This window comes from Petromyzon marinus, chromosome 65 (genome assembly GCF_048934315.1).
Source record: "Petromyzon marinus isolate PM22_M1 ecotype Great Lakes invasive population chromosome 65, UKy_Petmar_22M1.pri1.0, whole genome shotgun sequence".
NCBI lineage: Eukaryota > Metazoa > Chordata > Hyperoartia > Petromyzontiformes > Petromyzontidae > Petromyzon > Petromyzon marinus.
Genome location: NC_133731.1, coordinates 59,423 through 82,046, shown reverse-complemented (window position 1 = coordinate 82,046; position 22,624 = coordinate 59,423). Strand labels below are relative to the sequence as shown.

The following is a 22,624-nucleotide window of genomic DNA, read 5'->3' as shown; positions in this document are numbered from 1 at the left end:
GTGGCATTGCTCTGCCGGCAGAGCGGCTGCCACGAGCCGCTCTGCCGGCAGGTCGTCCGTTACGGCCACGTCCCTCTCTCTGTCAGTAACCACGCGCCATAGTGACCCATTCTGTGTCACTGCATCCATACTGCAGTGGTTCTCCACTGGTGGGGTACGCGGTTCCCCTGTGGGTGCAGTATGTGACAATGTGTCCCAGAGTGGTATGTGAGGTGATTTATAAATGTGTGGGATTATATATGAGTCGTTACATACTACACTAAACGACTATTTTATCAGGCTTTATTCCACCAGATTTTTTTTATTGACACCCATCTCACACACACACACAACAACAACCACCATTCACCACTAAGTGGCGGTGACGGCACCACGACGCTTGTGCTAGGCCATGTGCACCTTGAGGCCACGTGAAGTGTCGAACGCCCGCGGGCAGGAGGTCACGGGGCAGACCCAGGTGCCACGGGTCGACTGACTGAGATGACTGGCTGGTGCACCACCTGTGCCCCCTACTGTGCCAACCTGCTGTGCTTTAGCCACCCGGCGCTCCGGTCGTTGTTGTGTCGCTCCTCCGCCCTCCGTTGTTGTTGGAGGGCGACTGCCTCCAACTGCCCAATAGCGTCCTTCACGAGCCTCCTCCAGAGGCCGATCTTGACACTGCTGATACCAGTCATCGGCAAGTCCACTCAGCTCCACGTCCTCCTGTACCACATCACTCCATCTCTGCTCTAGCCCGTGCTGCGCCCATTTAGGATGGGACAGACACACACATGCAGATCCAATCCCCGAAAGAATGTAAATCCACAACAAGTCACAGCTAAAGAATACTCAGAGTGATTCCGTGTCGTTTTTTACAATCGCGTCTTTAAAAATCACCTATTTTGTACTGCAGGATTTTCCCTAATAATATAATTTGTTTTGTTTGGTTTATAATGCGTAAATAGAAATGTTGTGTCGTGAAACCTGCCACCACCATCCGACGCAGTCAATCAGCCAATCAGGTTTGTGACGTAAACGAAACGTGGCCAGTTAGTTACTGATAACGGCACAATTATAACATTCTATGGGCAATGTAAGTCTATGTGCAATGTTAGTTGACGGTGACTCTTGTTTTAACTAATATATAGGCAGACAATTCTGGCTGTCGCCTGATGATGCTGGCGAATTACTGGCGAAACGTCGCAGTACTCGAATTGTAAATGTTGTGGTGGGTTTACTCTCCAACACACAACTGGTTAGTACTGAACTAGTATAACACTACACTATACACTACACTGCACACGACTATACGCTACACTATAATTGTAAATGTTATGGTTGGTTTCCTCTCCAATACACAACCGGTTAGTGCTGAGATAGTATACTACACTATACACTACACTACAATTGTAAATGTTGTGGTGGGTTTACCCTCCAACACACAAATGGTTAGTGCTGAACTGGTAACGAATTGGCCACTGATTGGCTGTGTCGAGAGGTTGCGGGTTTAACAACACATTTATAATTGTGCGATCTAACCCAAACAAACTTCCATTATGGAAAGAATATAAAGACACGCAAATCACTGCAAAATATACGCACAGTGAGTCTGTTGCTTTTTAAATCGCGTCTTAAAACTCACCTATTTGCACTGCACGTTTTCCCTGTAACTTAAGATAAAAAAAAATGTTGTCCGATTGGATTACCCTTCAATTGTTACTCTGTGGTTCTTTCGGTTATCAGGCGGGACAACCACAGCAAGAAACAATTGCTGAAGTAAGCCTACTTCAGCAAGTAGGCCTACTTCAGCAATTATAACAATTGCCGAAGTAGGCCTACTTGCTGAAGTAGGCCTGCTGTGGTTGTCCCGCCTGATGACGGACACTTGTGTTGCGTCCGAAACGTCGTGATTTAATTTATTTTATACTTTATTCGCTTTCATCATCGTGCTTAATTTTATTGGAATTTCCGGAGTAGTAGTCATTGATATCGCTGCTATTATTGGCTTTCTATTTCACTTAGATTTCATCTGCATGTGTGAGTGTAGCGTTATTTTCACGTTACAGGGCTTTGAGATACGCTAAGTCCACCGGTTATCGGTGACATGTCGGGTTCATGGTTTTTGCAGCTATCGTTTCGCCTCCCATAGAGGAACCCCGCTCCATGAGTTTTGAACTCACAACGCCACGAATGTCGATGTCACGTGGTAACGCGTGTTACATCATGTGGTTACGTGTTACATCACGTGGTTACGTGCTACGTCACGTGGCAACGCGTGTCACGTCACCTGGTAACGCGTGTTACGTCACGTGGTAACGCGTGTTACGTCACCTGGTAACGTGTTACATCATGTGGTTACGGGTTACATCACGTGGTTACGTGTTACGTCACGTGGCAACGTGTGTTACGTCACGTGGTACGGCGTGTTACGTCACGTGGTAACGCGTGTTACGTCACGCGGCAACGCGTGTTACGTCACCTGGTAGCGCGTGTTACGTCACGTGGTAACGCGTGTTACGTCACGTGGTAACGCGTGTTACGTCACCTGGTAACGCGTTACGTCACGTTGTAACGCGTGTTACGTCACGTGGTAACGCGTGTTACGTCACGTGGTAACGCGTTGTCACGTGGTAACGCGTGTTACGTCACCTGGTAACGTGTTACGTCACGTGGTACCGCGTGTTACGTCACGTGGTAACGCGTTACGTCACGTGGTTACGCGTTACGTCACGTGGTTGCGCGTCACGTCACGTGGTAACGCGTGTTACGTCACCTGGCAACGCGTGTTACGTCACCTGGCAACGCGTGTTACGTCACGTGGTAACGCGTGTTACGTCACGTGGTAACGCGTGTTACGTCACGTGGTAACGTGTTATGTCACGTGGTAACGCGTGTTACGTCACGTGGTAATGCGTGTTACGTCACCTGGCAACGCGTGTTACGTCACCTGGCAACGCGTGTTACGTCACGTGGTAACGCGTGTTACGTCACGTGGTAACGCGTGTTACGTCACGTGGTAACGCGTGTTACGTCACGTGGTAACGCGTGTTACGTCACCTGGCAACGCGTGTTACGTCACCTGGTAACGCGTGTTACGTCACGTGGTAACGCATGTTACGTCACCTGGCAACGCGTGTTACGTCACCTGGTAACGCGTGTTACGTCACCTGGCAACGCGTGTTACGTCACGTGGTAACGCGTGTTACGTCACGTGGTAACGCGTGTTACGTCACGTGGTAACGCGTGTTACGTCACGTGGTAACGCGTGTTACGTCACGTGGTAACGCGTGTTACGTTACCTGCGCACGCGGTCGGCGCCAATTTGGGCCAATCGGAGCGTTGGTTAAGTGGGGCCGAGCGCATCGCCCTCGGCCAATCGGCGACGCCCGTTTGTTAGCGAGTGCGCGTTTACACCTCAAATGGCTTCGTTTCACATTCTACCTTTCATGTTTTTTGGCAGTGGGGAAAAAAAAAAAATCCTCACTCTCTCTTCTTGCAGTTTTTCAACTAACCAAGTGACTGCAATGACCCTCCCCCTACTCCGCCCTTCCGAATTTTAATTTGTAAAAAAAAATGATAAAGAAGTAAAGTCATTAGCCCTACAACCAAATCAGGGAATTATTGATTAGCATGAATACAGGATGGCAATAAACTACCAGTGCACTTATAAGCAAAGTTTGGATTCTAACAGTTTAATATTCAATCCCTATATTCGATTCACGGTGTTTCGGCTTAAAACAGTTAAAGGGGCCACTGTACTTCAAAAAGAAAGTCGCTTTTTAAAATAGAGACTATTATCATTACTCTTTGGTTCTTTCGGTAAAGTGACGAGGTATCAAATAAAATAAATCACGACGTTTCGGGCGCAACACAAGCATCCATAGTCAGGTGGGAAAGCGCGGTCTGCTGCTGAGGCAGACTTTACCACCTACGTGATCACTTTACCGAAAGAACCAAAGAGTATGGATTCCTGCAGTCACGAAAGCTTCAAATCACTATCATTATCATCATCATAATTATTATTATTATTATTGTGTTGAGTGTGCAGGGAGCGGTGGCGTAGAGGCTGGGGCACTGCGCAATGGAAACCTGGCGACCCCGGATCACCGACATCGGCGATACCTGAACAACGACCTCCACTCCCTCCCTCCAACCTGCACTGACCAGAGTGGTGAAGTATGGCTAAACCAACCCCCCGCCATGCGGCCGACACGGCGCTGTGAGGCCTTCATCATCGAGTGACGCGAAAACGGCCATCAAGAAAAACGCACCAGGGGTGATCACAGAGCCAATATTAAAACATTATTATCATTCCGCTTGTGTGTGTGTGACATAGGGGTGTAAACATGTGTGTGTGTGTCTTATCGGTGTGTGTCTGATGGGTGCGTGTGTGAGATGGTGTGAGTGTGATGGGTGCGTGTGTGAGATGGTGTGTGAGATGGGTGTGTGTGTGAGATGGTGTGTGTGAGATGGGTGTGTAGGTGTGATATGTGTGAGTGATGTGTCTGTGAGTAAGGGATGTGTGAGTGATGGGTGTGTATGAGATGTGTGTGTAGGTGTGATGTGTGTGTGCAAGATGGCGGTGTGTGTGAGATGGGTGTGTGTGAGATGGGTGTGTGTGATGGGTGTGTGTGAGATGGGTTTGTAGGTGTGATGTGTGTGTGCGAGATGGGTGTGTGTGAGTGATGGGTGTGTATGAGATGTGTGTGTGTGTGTGACATGGGTGTGTGTTTGTAACATGTGTGTGAGTGATGGGTGTCTGTGACATGGGTGTGTATGAGATGGGGGTGTGTGTGTGTGAGTGATGGGTGTGTGTGTGGGAGATGGGTGTGTGAGATGTGTGTGTGTGAGTTTTTGCAGTAGGGGACAAAGTTGCTATGATGTGTGATCCCGATCGAGTGATTTGCAATAAAAAAACTTTAGGATTTAACTTGGCCACTGTGCGGCGTGGGGGTTTAGCTATGGGAGGAGGAAACCCCACGCAGAACAGGAGGAGAACACACGACCTCCAGAACCCCGGCTCTTGTCACTGCGGACCACAGCAACTGTCCCCACTGTGGTGCATTCAGGGCTCCGTCTCTTTCTGTTCTGCCTCCAACTTCTTCACCTGCAACAGACAGACCATGCTCAATGGCTTTGTCACTCATGTTCAAGGGCGCTGTGTACGTACTGTGAACTTCTTTCGCACCGTACGTAGTCAACCGTGATATGTGTGTATGTGAAATCCTTTCCCACCATACGTTGCCAACCGGGCTATGTGTGTATGATAAACTTCTTTTGCACAGTACGTGGACAACTATGCTAACCGGAAGTGCGGACGAAGGACAACAAACTACGTGTGTGTGTGAGTCTATGGGTATCCGTGTGAGTCTATGGGTCTCTGTGTGAGTCTATGTGTCTCAGAGACACATAGATTCACACAGACACTCAGACTCACACACACACATAGACTCACATAGAGACCCATAGACTCACACAGAGACCGATAGACTCACACAGAGACCGATAGACTCACACAGAGACCGATAGACTCACACAGATACCCATAGACTCACACAGAGACCCATAGACTCACACACACACATAGACTCACACACACACATAGATTCACACAGAGACACATAGACTCACAGAGTGTGAATCTATGTGTGTATGTGAGTCTATGTGTGTGTGTGAGTCTATGGGTCTCTGTGTGAGTCTATGGGTCTGTGTGTGAGTCTATGTGTGTGTGTGTGAGTCTATGTGTCTCTGTGTGAGTCTATGGGTCTCTGTGTGAGTCTATGGGTCTCTGTGTGAGTCTGTGTGTGTGTGAGTCTATGAGTCTCTGTGTGAGTCTATGGGTCTCCGTGTGAGTCTATGGGTCTCCGTGTGAGTCTATGGGTCTCTGTGTGAGTCTATGGGTCTCTGTGTGAGTCTATGGGTCAGTGTGAGTGTTTATGTGTCTCTGTGTGAGTGTATATGCGTCTGTGTGAGTGTCTATGGGTCCCTCTATGTCTATGGGTCTCTGTGTGAGGCTATAGGTCTCTGTGTGAGTCTATGAGTCTCTGTGTGAGTCTACTGTTCTCTGTGTGATTCTATGAGTCTCTGTGCGAGTCTATGGGTCTCTGTGTGAGTCTATGGGTCTCTGTGTGATTCTATGGGTCTCTGTGGGAGTCTATGGGTCTCTGTGTGAATTTATGGGTCTCTGTGGGAGTCTATGAGTCTCTGTGTCAGTTTCTGTGTCTCTGTGTGAGTCTACGGGTCCCTGTGAGAGTCTATGGGTCTCTGTGTGAGTCCACGAGTCTCTGTGCGAGTCTATGGTTCTCTGTGTGAGTCTCTGTGTCTCTGTGTAAGTATGTAGCTAACCACACTAATAGTAACCTCCAGCGACACTTGCGCAGCCGGAAGCACCTGGCTTCAATGCCCAACTTGGGTGCTTTCTGCGTGAAGTTTGTTATCATCGTCCCCTTGTTATCTCGTCAGTGTGAAAGGGAGTGTGCATCACTCAAACTCCGGTCATCCTCGCAGCAGCGGCTTTTGCCTGGTCATTGAACAAAGATCGCTTTCGGATGCACTTCTGCGACCGTCTGGAATGCTCTTCCCTTCTGATATTAGAAAGCCACTGGGAGCTGTGCACTTTTAAATCATCGTCGAGATTGACAAACTCGTTTCTTTAAAACTGCTTTTCATGTTTAGTTTGATGTCCTTCCCCCACACGCTCCGATTATCACGGTTGGCTATGTACGGCACCAAAGAAGTTAAATGTACATATATACGTATATTCTCCCCCTGTTCTGCGGGATTCCTCCTCCTGTAGCTAAACCCCCAATTGTGAAAATTACCTGCAAATTATTCATTTGGGATCACCAATACCAATACCCGCTGTTTGCGAGAAAGTGACGGTGACGTCACCACTAGGCCTGTGCCAGACGAGGTGCACTGTGAGGTCACGTGAAGTGCCTAAGGCTCGCAGGAAGGAGGTCACGGGACAGACCCAGCAGGTGCCGTGGGTTAGCTGACTCAGATTTACTGGCAGATGCACCACCAGCTGTGATCCCCTCCTGTGACAACTTGGGATCACGCACAGGAGCAGCAGCAGGAGCAGCAGCAGTGGGAGCAGCAGTAGTAGTAGCAGTAGCAGCAGTAGTAGCAGTAGTAGCAGCAGTAGCAGCAGTAGTAGTAGCGGTAGAAATGGTAACAGTAGCGGCAGTAGTAGTAGCAGCAGTAGCAGTAGCGGTTGTAGTGGTAGTAGTAGTAGCGGTAGCAGTAGTAGCAGTAGCTGTAGGTGCGGTAGCAGTAGTAGTAATGGTAGCAGTAGTAGCGGTAGTAGCAGTAGGAGTGGTAGTAGGGGTAGTAGTAGTAGCAGTAGTAGCGGTAGTAGCGGTAGTAGCGGTAGCGATAGTAGCAGCAGTAAGAGTGGTAGAAGCGGTAGCAGTAGCAGTAGTAGAAGTAGTAGTGGTAGCAGTAGTAGTGGTAGCAGTAGTGGCAGTCGTAGTGGTAGTAGCGGTAGTAGCATTAGTAGCGGTAGCGATAGTAGCAGTAGTAGCAGTAGGCGTGGTAGTAGGGGTAGTAGCATTAGTAGCGGTAGCGATAGTAGCAGTTGTAGCAGTAGTAGTGGTAGCAGTAGTAGTGGTAGTAGTGGTAGTAGCATTAGTAGCGGTAGCGATAGTAGCAGTAGTAGCAGTAGGAGTGGTAGTAGGGGTAGTAGTAGTAGCGGTAGTAGCAGTAGCGATAGTAACAGTAGTGGCAGTAGGAGTGGTAGTAGGGGTAGCGATAGTAGCAGTAGGAGTAGCGGTAGCGATAGTAGCAGTAGGAGTGGTAGTAGCGATAGTAGCAGTAGTAGCAGTAGGAGTGGTAGTAGGGGTAGCAGGGGTAGTAGGGGTAGTAGTAGTAGCGATAGTAGCAGTAGGAGTGGTAGTAGGGGTAGTAGTAGTAGCGATAGTAGCAGTAGGAGTGGTAGTAGGGGTAGTAGTAGTAGGGGTAGTAGGGGTAGGAGCAGTAGGAGTGGTAGTAGCAATAGTAACACTAGTAGCAGTAGGAGTGGTAGTAGGGGTAGCGATAGTAGCGATAGTAGCGATAGTAGCAAGTAGTAGCAGTAGGAGTGGTAGTAGCGATAGTAACAGTAGAAGCAGTAGGAGTGGTAGTAGGGGTAGCGATAGTAGCGATAGCAGCAGTAGTAGCAGTAGGAGAGGTAGTAGCGATAGTAACAGTAGTAGCAGTAGGAGTGGTAGTAGGGGTAGCGATAGTAGCAGTAGGAGTGGTAGTAGTGGTAGTAGGGGTAGTAGGGGTAGCAGGAGTAGTAGTAGTAACGATAGTAGCAGTAGGAGTGGTAGTAGGGGTAGTAGGGGTAGTAGTAGTAATGATAGTAGCAGTAGGAGTGGTAGTAGTGGTAGTAGTGGTGGTAGGGGTAGCGATAGTGGCAGTAGGAGTGGTAGTAGTGGTAGTAAGGGTAGTAGTAGTAGCGATAGTAGCAGTAGGAGTGGTAGTAAGGCTAGTAGTAGTAGCGATAGTAGCAGTAGGAGTGGTAGTAGTGGTAGTAAGGGTAGTAGTAGTAGCGATAGTAGCAGTAGGAGTGGTAGTAGTGGTAGTAGTGGTGGTAGGGGTAGCGATAGTGGCAGTAGGAGTGGTAGTAGTGGTAGTAAGGGTAGTAGTAGTAGCGATAGTAGCAGTAGGAGTGGTAGTAAGGCTAGTAGTAGTAGCGATAGTAGCAGTAGGAGTGGTAGTAGTGGTAGTAAGGGTAGTAGTAGTAGCGATAGTAGCAGTAGGAGTGGTAGTAGGGGTAGTAGTAGTAGCGATAGTAGCAGTTGGAGTGGTAGTAGTGGTAGTAGGGGTAGTAGTAGCGATAGTAGCAGTAGGAGTGGTAGTAGGGGTAGTAGGGGTAGTGATAGTAGCAGTTGGAGTGGTAGTAGGGGTAGTAGTAGTAGCGATAGTAGCAGTAGGAGTGGTAGTAGGGGTAGTAGTAGTAGCGATAGCAGCAGTAGGAGTGGTAGTAGTGGTAGTAGGCGTAGTAGGGGTAGTAGTAGTAGTGATAGTAGCAGTAGGAGAGGTAGCAGGGGTAGTAGTAGTAGCGATAGTAGCAGTGGTAGTAGGGGTAGTAGTAGTAGGGGTAGTAGGGGTAGGAGTGGTAGTAGGGGTAGTAGTAGCGATAGTAGCAGTAGGATTGGTAGTAGGGGTAGTAGTAGTAGCGATAGTAGCAGTAGGAGTGGTAGTAGGGGTAGTAGTAGTAGCGATAGTAAGCAGTAGGAGTGGTAGTAGGGGTAGTAGCGGTAGTAGTAGTAGCGATAGTAGCAGTAGGAGTGGTAGTAGGGGTAGTAGTGGTAGTAGGGGTAGTAGGGGTAGTAGTAGCGATAGTAGTAGGAGTGGTAGTAGGGGTAGTAGTAGTAGGGGTAGTAGGGGTAGGAGTGGTAGTAGGGGTAGTAGTAGTAGGGGTAGTAGCAGTAGGAGTGGTAGTAGGGGTAGTAGGGGTAGTAGTAGGAGTGGTAGTAGGGGTAGTAGTAGTAGGAGTGGTAGTAGGGGTAGTAGGGGTAGTAGTAGTAGTGGTAGTAGGGGTAGTAGTAGCGATAGTAGCAGTAGTAGGGTAGTAGGGGTAGTAGTAGTAGCGATAGTAGCAGTAGGAGTGGTAGTAGGGGTAGTAGTAGTAGCGATAGTATCAGTAGGAGTGGTAGTAGAGGTAGTAGGGGTAGTAGTAGTAGTGATAGTAGCAGTAGGAGTGGTAGTAGGGGTAGTAGTAGTAGTGATAGTAGCAGTAGGAGTGGTAGTAAGGGTAGTAGTAGTAGCAATAGTAGCAGTAGGAGTGGTAGTATGGGGGTAGTAGGGGTAGTAGCAGTAGGAGTGGTAGTAGGGGTAGTAGTAGCAATAGTAGCAGTAGGAGTGGTAGTCGGGGGGTAGTAGGGGTAGTAGCAGTAGGAGTGGTAGTAGGGGTAGTAGTGTTAGGAACCTCGCGGTCGATGCGGTTGAACTGCCAGGGCCAGGCGACGTTGTAGAGGAAGGGTCGCAGGTCAAAGCGGTTGTCGTCCGGGCCGTAGCTCTCGGCGTGGTAGGCGGGCGTCAGCGTCGTCATCTTGTGCCGGTTGAGGGCGTACGAGCGGAAGAAGTGCTTCACCCTCTCAGCCACCTTCGTCGTCGCGACCACAGCCACAACAAGAACGAGGATGATCATCGACGGACGCCACCTTCACTTTCCTTCTATTTAGCTTCTTCTCTCTTGGTCTTTCATTTATCCTGATTCGTACAAGGCACCTTACAAATAAATGTAAATAATTATGAGCTGTTATTTATTATTTTAAAGATTTGTTACTAATAATGTTTTCTTATATTCATTATATTTGTATTCATCATCAGTCATTGTTATTTTGTTTTGGGCAGCGGGCCCTCACACGATACTCAACACGCGAGCACAAGGGACCCCTGAGCACCCCACGTGGTCACCCCAGCGCTGTGACCCCAGCGCTGTGACCCCTGAGTCACCCACACATCCAGCGCTGTGACTCCAGCGCTGTGACCCCTGAGTCACCCACACACCCAGAGCCACCCCCAGCGCTGTGACCCCTGAGTCACCCACACACCCAGAGCCACCCCCAGCGCTGTGAGCCCTGAGCCACCCACACACCCAGAGCCACCCACAGCGCTGTGAGCCCCCCACGTGGCCACCCCCAGCGCTGTGAGCCCGGAGCCCCCCACGTGGTCACCCCCAGCGCTGTGAGCCCCGAGCCCCCCACGTGGCCACCCCCAGCGCTGTGAGCCCCGAGCCCCCCACGTGGCCACCCCCAGCGCTGTGAGCCCCGAGCCCCCCACGTGGCCACCCCCAGCGCTGTGAGCCCCGAGCCCCCCACGTGGCCACCCCCAGCGCTGTGAACCCCGAGCCCCCCACGTGGCCACCCCCATTGCTGTGAGCCCCGAGCCCCCCACGTGGCCACCCCCAGCGCTGTGAACCCCGAGCCCCCCACGTGGCCACCCCCAGCGCTGTGAACCCCGAGCCCCCCACGTGGCCACCCCCAGCGCTGTGAGCCCCGAGCCCCCCGTGGCTGCTGCCCTGCCGTCTCTGTGGCGGCAGTGTCGGTGCGTCACCGACCTGCGCTGGAGAGCAGCGCTGGCTCCACGCCGTGAGCAGCTTGCAGAACATGCTGTAGGGGCCGCACTTGTCAATCTTGCGCAGGCGGCCGAACACGGACAGCTCCGCGTAGCTCATGCCCATGTCCTCCTGCGTGGGTGTGCGTGTGTGTGCGTGTGTGCGCGTGTGTGCGTGCGTGCGTGTGTGCGCGCGTGTGTGCATGTGTGCGCGTGTGTGCATGTGTGCATGGGTGTGCGTGCGCGTGTGTGCGCATGTGTGTGCATGTGTGTGTGCATGTGTGTGTGCGTGCGTGTGTGTGCGTGAGTGTGCGCGAGTGTGCGCGCGTTTGCGCGTGTGTGCATATGTGTGCATGTGGATGTGTGTGTGTGTGCGTGTGTGCGTGTGTGCGCGTGCGTGCGTGTGGGTGTGCGTGTGTGTGTGCGCGTGTGTGCATGTGTGCGTGTGTGCGCGTGTGTGTGCGTGTGTGCGCGTGTGCGTGCGTGTGCGCGCGTGTGTGCGTGTGTGCGCGTGTGTGTGCGCGTGTGTGTGCGCGTGTGTGCGAGTTGGCACAGTAGGGGGCACAGGTGGTGCACCGTCCAATCATCTCAGTCAGTGAACCAATGGTCACCTGGGTCTGTACCGTGACCTCCTGCCAGCAGGCGTTCGACACTTTTGGTGGCCATAACATGCACATAGCCTACCACAAGCACCATCGGGATGTCACAGCCACTTAGTGGCGAATAGCGGTTGTTGTTGTGTGCAAGCGTGTACATGTGTGTGTGTGGGTAGCGGTAGTGTAGCGGTTAGCGTGCAGCGCTATGAACCTGGCGACCCGGGTTTGATTCACGCTCACGGCCAACACCAGTGACGATTATCTGAACCGGTCCTGGGCCTTCCCAAGGTCGACTCAGCCTCAAATGAGTACCTGGTGCGATGTGTAAACATCGCCACTAGGGAGACAAAGGCGGCCGGGCGTGGTGCTGGCCACCCACCACCTCGTGTGCCGTGCTGTTCGCTAACAGCACTTGCTCCAAGTATGTTAAGGCTATATAGGGGATCTTTGTCTTTGTTTGTTATGGGGAGTGGTAGTGCAGTCGTTAACGCGCCTGCGATGACCGATGTTCGATTCCTGCAGTGACGAATATATATCGCCACTTGGGAGACAAAGACGGCCGGGCGTGGTGCTGGCCACCCACCCCCTGTTGCGGCTCTATGTTAGAATGTTTTGGCCAAATCTGTGAACGAGGTTTTATTATTTAGTTAGATGGCGTAAATATAAACATTGTGTCGTTAACCCCGTCGCCAACACCATCACCCGATACAGACAATGAACCCGGGGGTTTGTCACGTAACACAACACGTGGCCAATTAAGTTACTTGGTTCAGCACTAACCAGTCTTCTTTGGTTCTTTCGGTAAAGTCACGTAGAATGAGAATAAAATAATAAATTGATAAAATAAAATAACACAATAATATTCTCACGACGTTTCGGCCACAACACAAGCGGCCTTCATCAGGTCGTTGTGTGTTGGGAGAGTAAACCCACAAGAACATTGACAAACCAAGTAGCTGGTGACGTTTCGCCGGTAATTACAACAACAACCAGCCTCGTCAGCCAACAACAGCGATCTAACCCCATAACAGAAAAAAAGACCCTCTGTCGTAGATAACTATTAGTCGCGGAAGCCTGAACCACTACTTACCACTACTGCTGGGCGTTAAACCGTGCCCGAGTTATCCACAGGTGCGGGAGGAAAAGCGGTGTGATGATGACAATGAGTGCCCGGAGAAACTCCCCCACGGGTGCAAAGGGGGAGGAGGTGCCACCCAATCCCACCCACAAGCACCGATTCCCTGAGATCTGTGCTCCTACATTTGTTTGGCCAGCTCCAAGCCATGAGGCCTGATGACGATGATGACGACGATGATGACGATGGTGACAATGACGATGATGACGATGATGACGATGATGATGACGATGATGACAATGAAGACGACGATGACAATGAAGACGACGATGATGACGATGGTGACAATGATGACGATGATGACAATGATGATGATGATGACGATGACGACGACAATGATGCCGATGATGACGATGACGACGACGACAATGACGATGATGACGATGGTGACAATGATGACAATGATGATGATGACGACGATGATGATGATAATGATGATGATAACGATGATGATGACAATGATGACGGTGATGATAGTGATGATGTTGCTGACAATGATGATGACGATGATTATGACGATGATGATGATGATGACGAAGACCAGGCTTCATTGCAACAAACTTTCCTGCTCTCCATACGAAGCAGTCACTTAGTTTCCGCTCCTCCCTCGAGATTCACTTTTTGTTCCCCTAGCTCTGCCCACACCCCCCCCCCCCACCTTTAATCGCCCCTCCCTCCTCACCACCACCACCACCGTTCCTGCTCCCTCTTCATGGTCTCATAAAATTGCTGCCGCTCATTTCAATAAATTCATTCATCCCATCCATTCGTTCATCGTCATTTGCTCTCGTCAATTTAACTTTGACCTAATTTACGCATCATGGATTTGGTGGCTAGGAGATGTTAACTACCTCACCTGGTATGCAGGAGGGTTCCATCCCGACTCTAATGCCTGTTGTATATTTGGAGATTGCGTGTTCTCTCTCTCTCTCTCCCCCCTCCGCGTTTAAAATCAACGTCACGCATTTAGAGTATTTGGCCGCTGCTGTACATTTCCACGTGACGATGATAGCGATCAGCCCACTTCGTTGAGCTATCATTTGGGATAGCTGTGTCGCAAAGCCTCAGTAGGGCCTTCCCTGGCCAACAACGGTCCTCCGGGGTCTCCGGTGCATTGAGAGTATTTGGCTGATATAAATTTGCACAAAATAAGGCACTCTGTTGGGCCATCATTTGTGATGTCCAGGTAGCTTCTGATAAAGAGCTACACGGCTCAGTGGGGCCTTACACCTTGTAAAATAAAATAAAAATCGTTTCGTTTTGAAATAGTTAAATTAATAATAATTAACAGTAATAGTGTGTGTGTCCGGTGAAGTGTGTGTGTGAGCTCATCCCAAGTCGGCAGAGGCGGTGCAGAGGGTTACGCCAGTGGGTAAGGTGTGTGGGAGACTAAACTCCTCTTTTCAAAACAATGTTTGTATTATTTTACCAGGTGTGAGGCTGCTATAAATGTCCACGCGACGACGATAATCCAACTCGTTGGGCGATCATTTGGGATGGCCAAAGTCACTTCCCCAAAAAGACATCGACAGTCGTGGTGCCTGACATCTGGTCAAAGAAAAAATGGATTCGCCCCAATGACTTCCTCGCATCTGGGCGCGCGCGTACCGCTCTTAATTGTCCGTGAAGCCCCTCTCAACGCGCTAAGACTGCCTGATGGGTCACTGGCTCAGCGACGAGGTGAGAGGTGGTGGTGTGGTGGTGGTGTAGTGGTGGTGGTGCAGTCTCTCTCTCTCTCTCACCTCGTCCGTCTGAGTGGTGTGACCGTCTGCCAGCGGTTCCAGCTCAGCCGTGGGTGGTGCCTCTAGGATGCTGGGAACACCACACGGTCTGGTTCACGGCGCTTGCACGACACGTTGCTACAGCTGCTGCTGTCACAGCAGCTCAGCAGTCAACGTGAAAGACTCAACACAGAAGATCGCTTGGGTTTGATCTTCCACGAAGCTGCTCACGGTCCACCCAAAACTGCATCCACTGCACAAACCATGGCAGCAGATGCGGATAGCTAATGCACAAATGTCAAGTTAAAAAACTCATCATCAGGTTTTCACACCTGATGATGATTGCTTGTGTTGCAGTCGAAACGTCGTGATAATTTAATTGTTTTATATTTTTATTATTTTATTGTTTCCCTTCTACGTGACTTTACCGAAAGAACCAAGAATATGAATCCCTGCAGTCACGAAAGCTTTCAATCAAAATTTATCCAGGAATAGTGGTACAACTGTGGTCATATAGAACAGACCGTACAGCGTATACACAAGAAATGCCCTGATCCACAAATACGAATGAGACATCACGGCGTTGATGATGATACACGACTACTCCGCTTGCTCCTGACACGGTTATCTGGCTTGTCCACCTGAATGTGAAATTGTAGTTATTCCTCTGCATCTACATCAGCCGTACGAAAGAAGAAGTGGTCAGCTCACCCCACTTTCTAAAATCTATAAACTATTTTTGTATTTTACCAGGTGTAAGGCCCCAGGTGTAAGGTTGACGATAGCAGCAGTGCTATTCTCAACTATTTTATTTTACCAGGTAAGGTCCACTGAGTGACTTAGCTCTTTTTCAGAAGCGACCTGGCCATCACAAATGATAGGTCAACAAAGTGGCTTATCGCATGGAAATTTATAATACGCTAAATGCATGTTGATTCAAAATGTTGAGCGAACAAAACAGAGAACCCGGAGAAAAATCCACATGACCACGGAGAGAGAGAGAGAGTCACACACAAACTCCAAATATGCAGTAGGCGTCAGGATCGGGATTGAACCCACGACCTCATTATATTAGGCGAGGAAGTTAACATCTTGCCACCGAAACACAACCCAAATATTTCGTTAACCTGAGGGTTATACTTATGTTACACCAAATTTTCCAAGACCATGAAACTTTTCAAGAAATAAACTAAGCCTACATTCTAACTGTGATATAAGAAATAATATACAACAGGTCGTGGGTTCGATCCCGACCACGACACCTGTTTGTATATTTGGAGTTTGCGTGTCTCTGTCTCCACGTAGTCGAGTGGATTTTTCTCCGGTTCAACATCACACGTGTACAGAGAACTCGCGTTTACAGAGGAGTACTCGCGTTTACAGAGGAGTACTCGCGTTTACAGAGGAGTACTCGCGTTTACAGAGGAGTACTCGCGTTTACAGAGGAGTACTCGCATTTACAGAGGAGTACTCGCGTTTACAGAGGAGTACTCACGTTTAGAGAGGAGTACTCGCGTTTACAGAGGAGTACTCGCGTTTACAGAGAACTCGCGTTTACAGAGGAGTACTCGCGTTTACAGAGTACTCGCGTTTACAAAGGAGTACTCGCGTTTACAGAGGAGTACTCGCGTTTACAGAGGAGTACTCGCGTTTACAGAGGAGTACTCGCGTTTACAGAGGAGTCCTCGCGTTTACAGAGGAGTACTCGCATTTACAGAGTACTCGCATTTACAGAGGAGTACTCGCGTTTACAGAGGAGTACTCGCGTTTACAGAGGCGTACTCGCGTTTACAGAGGAGTACTCGCGTTGACAGAGTACTCGCATTTACAGAGGAGTACTCGCGTTTACAGAGGAGTACTCGCGTTTACAGAGTACTCTTGTTTACAGAGTACTTGCGTTTACAGAGTACTTGCGTTTACAGAGGAGTACTCGCGTTTACAGAGGAGTACTCGCGTTTACAGAGTACTTGCGGTAAGTACCTGGCATTGTCCGGGGGAAAAATATATTTAAAAACTTGTCTTCTCTTAAAAGCATAACATATACATACACAAATATGAAGCTATTGTGAAAGCCCGGCGTTCCGTTTGTCTGTCCATTTGTCCGTCAACAAAATGATAAGAGGCTTGCAGAAGTCAAAAAAGTAATAGAAAGTGCGGGTAAATAGTTGATCTGAAAGGTTTCCGAAAATTGTCGACCCCGTCTCAAAAAATGTTTACCCCCCTGTAGGCATATATACCTACACACCCTACATACAATAGAGTAGTATCTAGTGACTCTACAATAGTGTCTGGCTCTGCAGTAGTAGCTACTGACTCTATAGTAGCATCTATTGACTCTATAGTAGTATCTACTGACTTACAGTAGTATCTACTGAGCACAGTAGTGGCTACTGACTGTATCGCAGTAACTATTGACCGTAGTAGTATCTACTGACTCTACAGTAGTATCTATCGACTCTATAGTAGTAATTACTAACCCTATAGTAGTATCTGCTGACTTTATAGTAGTAATTACTAACTCTATAGTATCTACTAACTCCATAGTAGTATCTACTATCACAACAGTAGTATATACTGACAATAGTAATATCTACTATCACTACAGTAGTATATACTGACTATAGAGTATCTACTATCACTACGGTAGTATATACCAACTAGAGTCATACCTAGTAACTCTACAGTAGTATATACTGACTATAGTTGTATCTACTAACTGTAGTATCTACCCACTTGATAGCAGTATATACTGACTCTATAGCAGTATCTGCTATCACTACAATAGTATATACTGACTATAGTAGTATCTACTAACTCTATAGAAGCATCTACTATCACTACAGTAGTGTATACTGACTATAGTAGTATCTACTAACTCTATAGTAGCATCTATCACTACCGTAGTATATACTGACTATAGTAGTATCTACTAACTGTAGTATCTACCAACTTGATAGCAGTATATACTGACTCTATAGCAGTATCTGCTATCACTACAGTAGTATATACTGACAATAGTAGTATCTACTAACTCTACAGTAGTATCTACCAACTTGACAGCATTATATACTGACTATAGTGGTATCTAGTAAATCTATAGTAGTATCTACCAACTTTGTAGTAGTATCTACTAACTCTATAGAATCATCTACTATCACTACAGTAGTGTATACTGACTATAGTAGTATCTACTAACTCTATAGTAGCATCTATCACTACCGTAGTATATACTGACTATAGTAGTATCTACTAACTGTAGTATCTACCAACTTGATAGCAGTATATACTGACTCTATAGCAGTATCTGCTATCACTACAGTAGTATATACTGACTATAGTAGTATCTACTAACTCTACAGTAGTATCTACCAACTTGACAGCAGTATATACTGACTATAGTGGTATCTAGTAAATCTATAGCAGTATCTACCAACTCTGTAGTAGTATCTACTAACTCTACAGTAGTATATACTATCACTAAAGTAGTATATACTGACTATAGTAGTATCTACTAACTATATAGTAGTATCTGCTATCACTACAGTATTATATACTGACTATAGTAGTATCTACTAACTGTAGTATCTACCGACTCTGTAGCAGTATATACTGACTCTATAGCAGTATTTGCTATCACTACAGTAGTATATACTGACTATAGTAGTATCTACTATCACTACGGTAGTATATACTGACTATAGTAGTATTATATACTAACTCTATAGTAGTATATACTCACTACAGTAGTATCTACCTACTCTACAGTAGTATCTACCGACTCTATATTCGTATCTACCGACTCTATAATAGTATATATCGACTCTATAGCAGTATCTACTAACTATACACAGTGCCGCAGTGAGGCCTAGTCCCATGGAGAGCCACCGGGCTCGCCTAGATTGCCCAGCCGGCCAGGGTGCCACCTTGGCCGGCTGGGGCTGGGCTGTCCATGCAAAATATCTAGGAACAGGAGTCTGTTATTCACCTCCATTTCCATGGTGATGAGTTAGAAAATCATTAAGTGTATCTTTACCATGTGGCCAGACAAGCAAAGTGTCATCAACATATCTCAACCAAAACTATGGTTTTAATGTACTCGAGGCAAGTGCTCTTGTTTCAAAGTTTTCCATGTACAGATTTGCTATAGCAGGAGATAAAGGATAGCCCATTGCAGCTCCTTCCTTTAGTTTAAAGAAATCACCTCTCTCTCGATTTGAAGCTTTTGTGACAGCAGGAATCCATACTCTTTGGTTCTTTCGGTAAAGTCACGTAGGTAGAAATAAAATAAAACAAATCACATTTCGATCGCCACACAAGCGATCTTCATCAGGTGGGACAACCACAGCAAGAAAATGCTGAAGTCGGTGAGAGAGCTGCCGTGGCAAGAAGTTATATAGGTAAGATAGGGCGGAGGCAAGGGGGGAGAGAGAGGGAGGGAGGGTGTGGGGTAGGGGAAGGGGGCTGCGTGAGCGCTAGGGGAAGATGATGTGAGGCTTGGGGGGGGGGGGGGAAGTGAGCAGGGCTAGAAGTTGGAATGTGAGTGTGGGACACGGGGGAAAAAAATAAAAATGTACTAGTAAACCGGCAGGTACAATGAAAACAACCACAACCATCTTCTTTGGTTCTTTCGGTAAAGTCACGTAGAATGAGAATAAAATAATAAATTGATAAAATAAAATAACACAATAATATTCTCACGACGTTTCGGCCACAACACAAGCGGCCTTCATCAGGTGAAGGGACGAGACTGTCTGGTAGGACAGCGCTGGAGTGAAAGAGCCACGTTCAGATCATGACCTTTAAGCTGTGTGAGAGGAAACAAAGTGCCTTGACAAAGGAATTAGCATATAATTTAGCATTGAAATGGCTGAGTGATTAGCTTGTGACTGGTCACAGAAATAGCTATGTTAAAAGTTAAAGCATACACATCCGCAGAGGCACCCCTTGATAAAGGAATTAGCAGATGTGTATGCTTTAACTTTTAACATAGCTATTTCTGTGACCAGTCACAAGCTAATCACTCAGCCATTTCAATGCTAAATTATATGCTAATTCCTTTGTCAAGGTGCTTTGTTTCCTCTCACACAGCTTAAAGGTCGTTATCTGAACGTGGCTCTTTCACTCCAGCGCTGTCCTACCAGACAGTCTCGTCCCTTCACCTGATGAAGGTCGCTTGTGTTGTGGCCGAAACGTCGTGAGAATATTATTGTGTTATTTTATTTTATCAATTTATTATTTTATTCTCATTCTACGTGACTTTACTGAAAGAACCAAAGAAGATGAATCATTGCAGTCACGAAAGCTTTAAATCGAAATTCAACCACAACCAGTTAAGGCATTACCTGGTTAACAACACCCTTCCAATGATTGTTCAATTTGTATCCATCTTTTCGGTTGAAGCTATGTCTGTTTATATATCTGGATGGCTTCATGAACAAACCTTGGATAGTTGCCCGAAGGTTTGCAGAGTACCTTGGTCTCGGAAAAAACAATATCATGAGAGCCCACAGCGTTATAACAATGGTCAGCTATGGCAGAGGTATTGGTTCTGCCGTGTTTCAGATTTGCCTTGTGTTCGCGAACACGGTCCGATATATGTCGTTTCGTTTCCCCAATGTAACTGCTACCGCAGGTACAACTTAGTTTGTAGACTCCAGGGTATTGCATGTCAGGAATGACCTCCTTCACAGATGGGATTTTGTGTTCTGTATTGAATCAGACCTGGAGCTTGTGTTTAAGATTTTTTAAATCTTTTTGGTAACACCTGCTATGTATGGTAAAGTGATGGTTTTGATTGGCTTCTCAGGAGATTGTTTCTCCATGATTGGAAAAACAGCTTTGCGAATAATCTGGTCCGAGTACCCATTCATCTTGAGGGCTTGGTGTACGTGTTCCAGTTCAATGGCTAGGTGGTGTTGGTTGGAAATGCAGTGGGCCCTATGGTGTAGTGTTTTGATGAGGGAATTCTTCTGGGCCGGATGGTGGTGGGAATCAGGTTTTAGATAGAAATCTGTGTGGGTGGTTTTTCTGTAGATAGTGCCCCAACAAGCCGTCAGGTTCTCAACCAAAACATCCAGGAATGGTAGCTTACCATCCTTCTCCACTTCCATGGTGAATTTGATGAATGGGTGTATAGAATTGATGTGGTTGAGAAATTGGTTCAATGCTGGCAGGCCATGTGGCCAAATGACGAAAGTGTCATCTATGTATCTCTTCCACAAGGATGGACATAGGGTGGATGTCTGGATGGCATCCGTTTCAAATTTCTCCATGAAAACATTCGCTGGTGATAAGGGAGAACCCATGGGGGTACCTTCATTTTGTTTGTATAAAGTACCATTCCAGGTGAAGTAAGTGTTGGTAAGGCAGTGCCTAACCAAAGTTGGTATATCAGGATGCAGTCCATGTTGGACCAAGTCTTCAATTATTGCTAAGGTGTCAGGTACAGGAACCTTGGTGAACAGAGAGATTACATCAAAGCTGACGAGCAAATCATCTGGAGACAGTGAGATGCCCTTGACTAGAGAAACCAAGTCAGCTGAGTTATGTACTGCTGAGGTAGTCTTGCCCATGAATGGAAGCAAGGTCTCAGACAGAAATCGGGCCAGTTTGTAGGTAGGCGAGTTGATAGTGGAAATGATGGGCCCAAGTGGAGTACCTTCTTTATGGATTTTTGGAAGACCATAGAATCTGGGTGATCTAGCAGCAGAAGGTTTTAGGGAGAGCCGCTTGAATGGTTCGATTTTTGTAGCTAGGCAGTTGATAGGATCTTTGTTAATTTTGCTGTAACTCCATCATTAAGAAGGTCCTGGATTTTGTTGCTGTATGTGGTTTTATCCATGATTACAGTAGCATTGCCCTTGTTGGCTCAGAGGATGACTATGTCCTCTCTCTTTTTCAATTTGGCGAGTTCAGAGCGCTCGTCTTGTAGACAGTGTCCCACACCTATATTCTTTACTAGTGTAGCAAGTAATTTAAGCGACTCGTTCACTGGAACCTTTGTGAATAGAGAAATCACATCAAAACTCACCAGAATATCATTAGGGTTAAGTTTAATATCTTTAATCCCATTCACAAGATGTTCTGAATTTCTTATGAATGAAGATGTCCTACCGATGTTGGGCTGTATTTGTTTAGTTATATATTTTGCTAATTTATACATGGCAGAGCCAATTGTACTGACTACGGGTCGTAATGGGATGCCGATTTTATTCATCTTTGGTAGCCCATACAGTCTAGGTGGTTTTGAGGCCCTTGGTTTAATTTGGTTTTGCTCAGTCTTAGGGATTAATGAATTTGCAATGATTGCAGAAGTCTTACGTTCTAACGTATTAGTTGGATCTCGTCTGGTGTGCATTGCTAGGGCAACCACGGATCAGCGTTTCCGTGCATGCACAGATGCATGCTTTGGCGCTCGCTCAGCATAGTAATATAATAATAAATAGTCATTCATTGTTAATTTAACTACTTTACATTTGACGGATGGGAAAAACAAATCGCGATTTGTCGGTCGGGGGCTTATTGTGCCGTATGTGTGTATTTTGTTGAAACGTATACCCAGCAGTTTGTGAGTTAAAAGTGTCACAAGGTGTGTCCACACACACACAGACAGACGGACAACAGACAGACAAAAAATTCATAACGACACATTTATATATTTACGCGACCTAACCCAAAAACCTCTATTATGGATGATATTGGTCGCGAAAGCCTACGTGTTAAACAGTCAAAACATTACTTTTATAGGTAAGATATGTCTGCTGCAATACATTTTCACATGATGATGATTATAAGCCACTTCGTTGAGCTATCATTTTTGTGATAGCCAGGCCGCTTCTGAAAAACAGCTACTACATAGCAGCTGAGTGGGGCCTTACCACAGATGTCCCGGATTCGTCACGAGACTTTCCCGGGTGACCCAGGCAGAAATACAGACGACGGAGATGATTGTTGCTACGCAAGACCGAAGCTCACCTGGCGAGGGCGGTGATTCCGAACTCGCGCTCGCAGTACCGCACGAAGGAGCGCAGGTCGCTCTTGCTGATGCCACCGATGGGGTTAATGTCGGCGCTGGAGCAGTCGTACTTGGTGAGGTACCCGCGCAGGCTGCGCCACGCAGACACGGGCGGCCACAGGGTCACAGAGGA

The 22,624-nt window shown here is 47.4% G+C and overlaps 1 protein-coding gene across 5 annotated transcripts in view; it reads right to left on the bottom strand.

The window, feature by feature from the left end:
• Positions 1-262: 262 nt before the first annotated feature.
• The window catches only part of NADSYN1 (NAD synthetase 1), a 68,884-nt gene continuing 46,522 nt past the window's right edge, over positions 263-22,624 (bottom strand). For 4 of the 5 annotated variants that reach the window (XM_032977968.2, XM_032977969.2, XM_032977970.2 and 1 more), the window contains 5 exons: positions 22,452-22,583; positions 14,499-14,568; positions 11,030-11,158; positions 9,896-10,072; positions 263-5,086 (listed from right to left, as the gene is read on the bottom strand). In XM_032977968.2, the coding sequence (XP_032833859.2) occupies positions 5,045-5,086; positions 9,896-10,072; positions 11,030-11,158; positions 14,499-14,568; positions 22,452-22,583 (550 nt within the window). In that variant the 3' untranslated portion in view covers positions 263-5,044. Of the gene's footprint in view, positions 5,087-9,895; positions 10,073-11,029; positions 11,159-14,498; positions 14,569-22,451; positions 22,584-22,624 lie in introns of those variants that run through there. The other variant, XR_004404999.2, reaches the window with a different exon arrangement.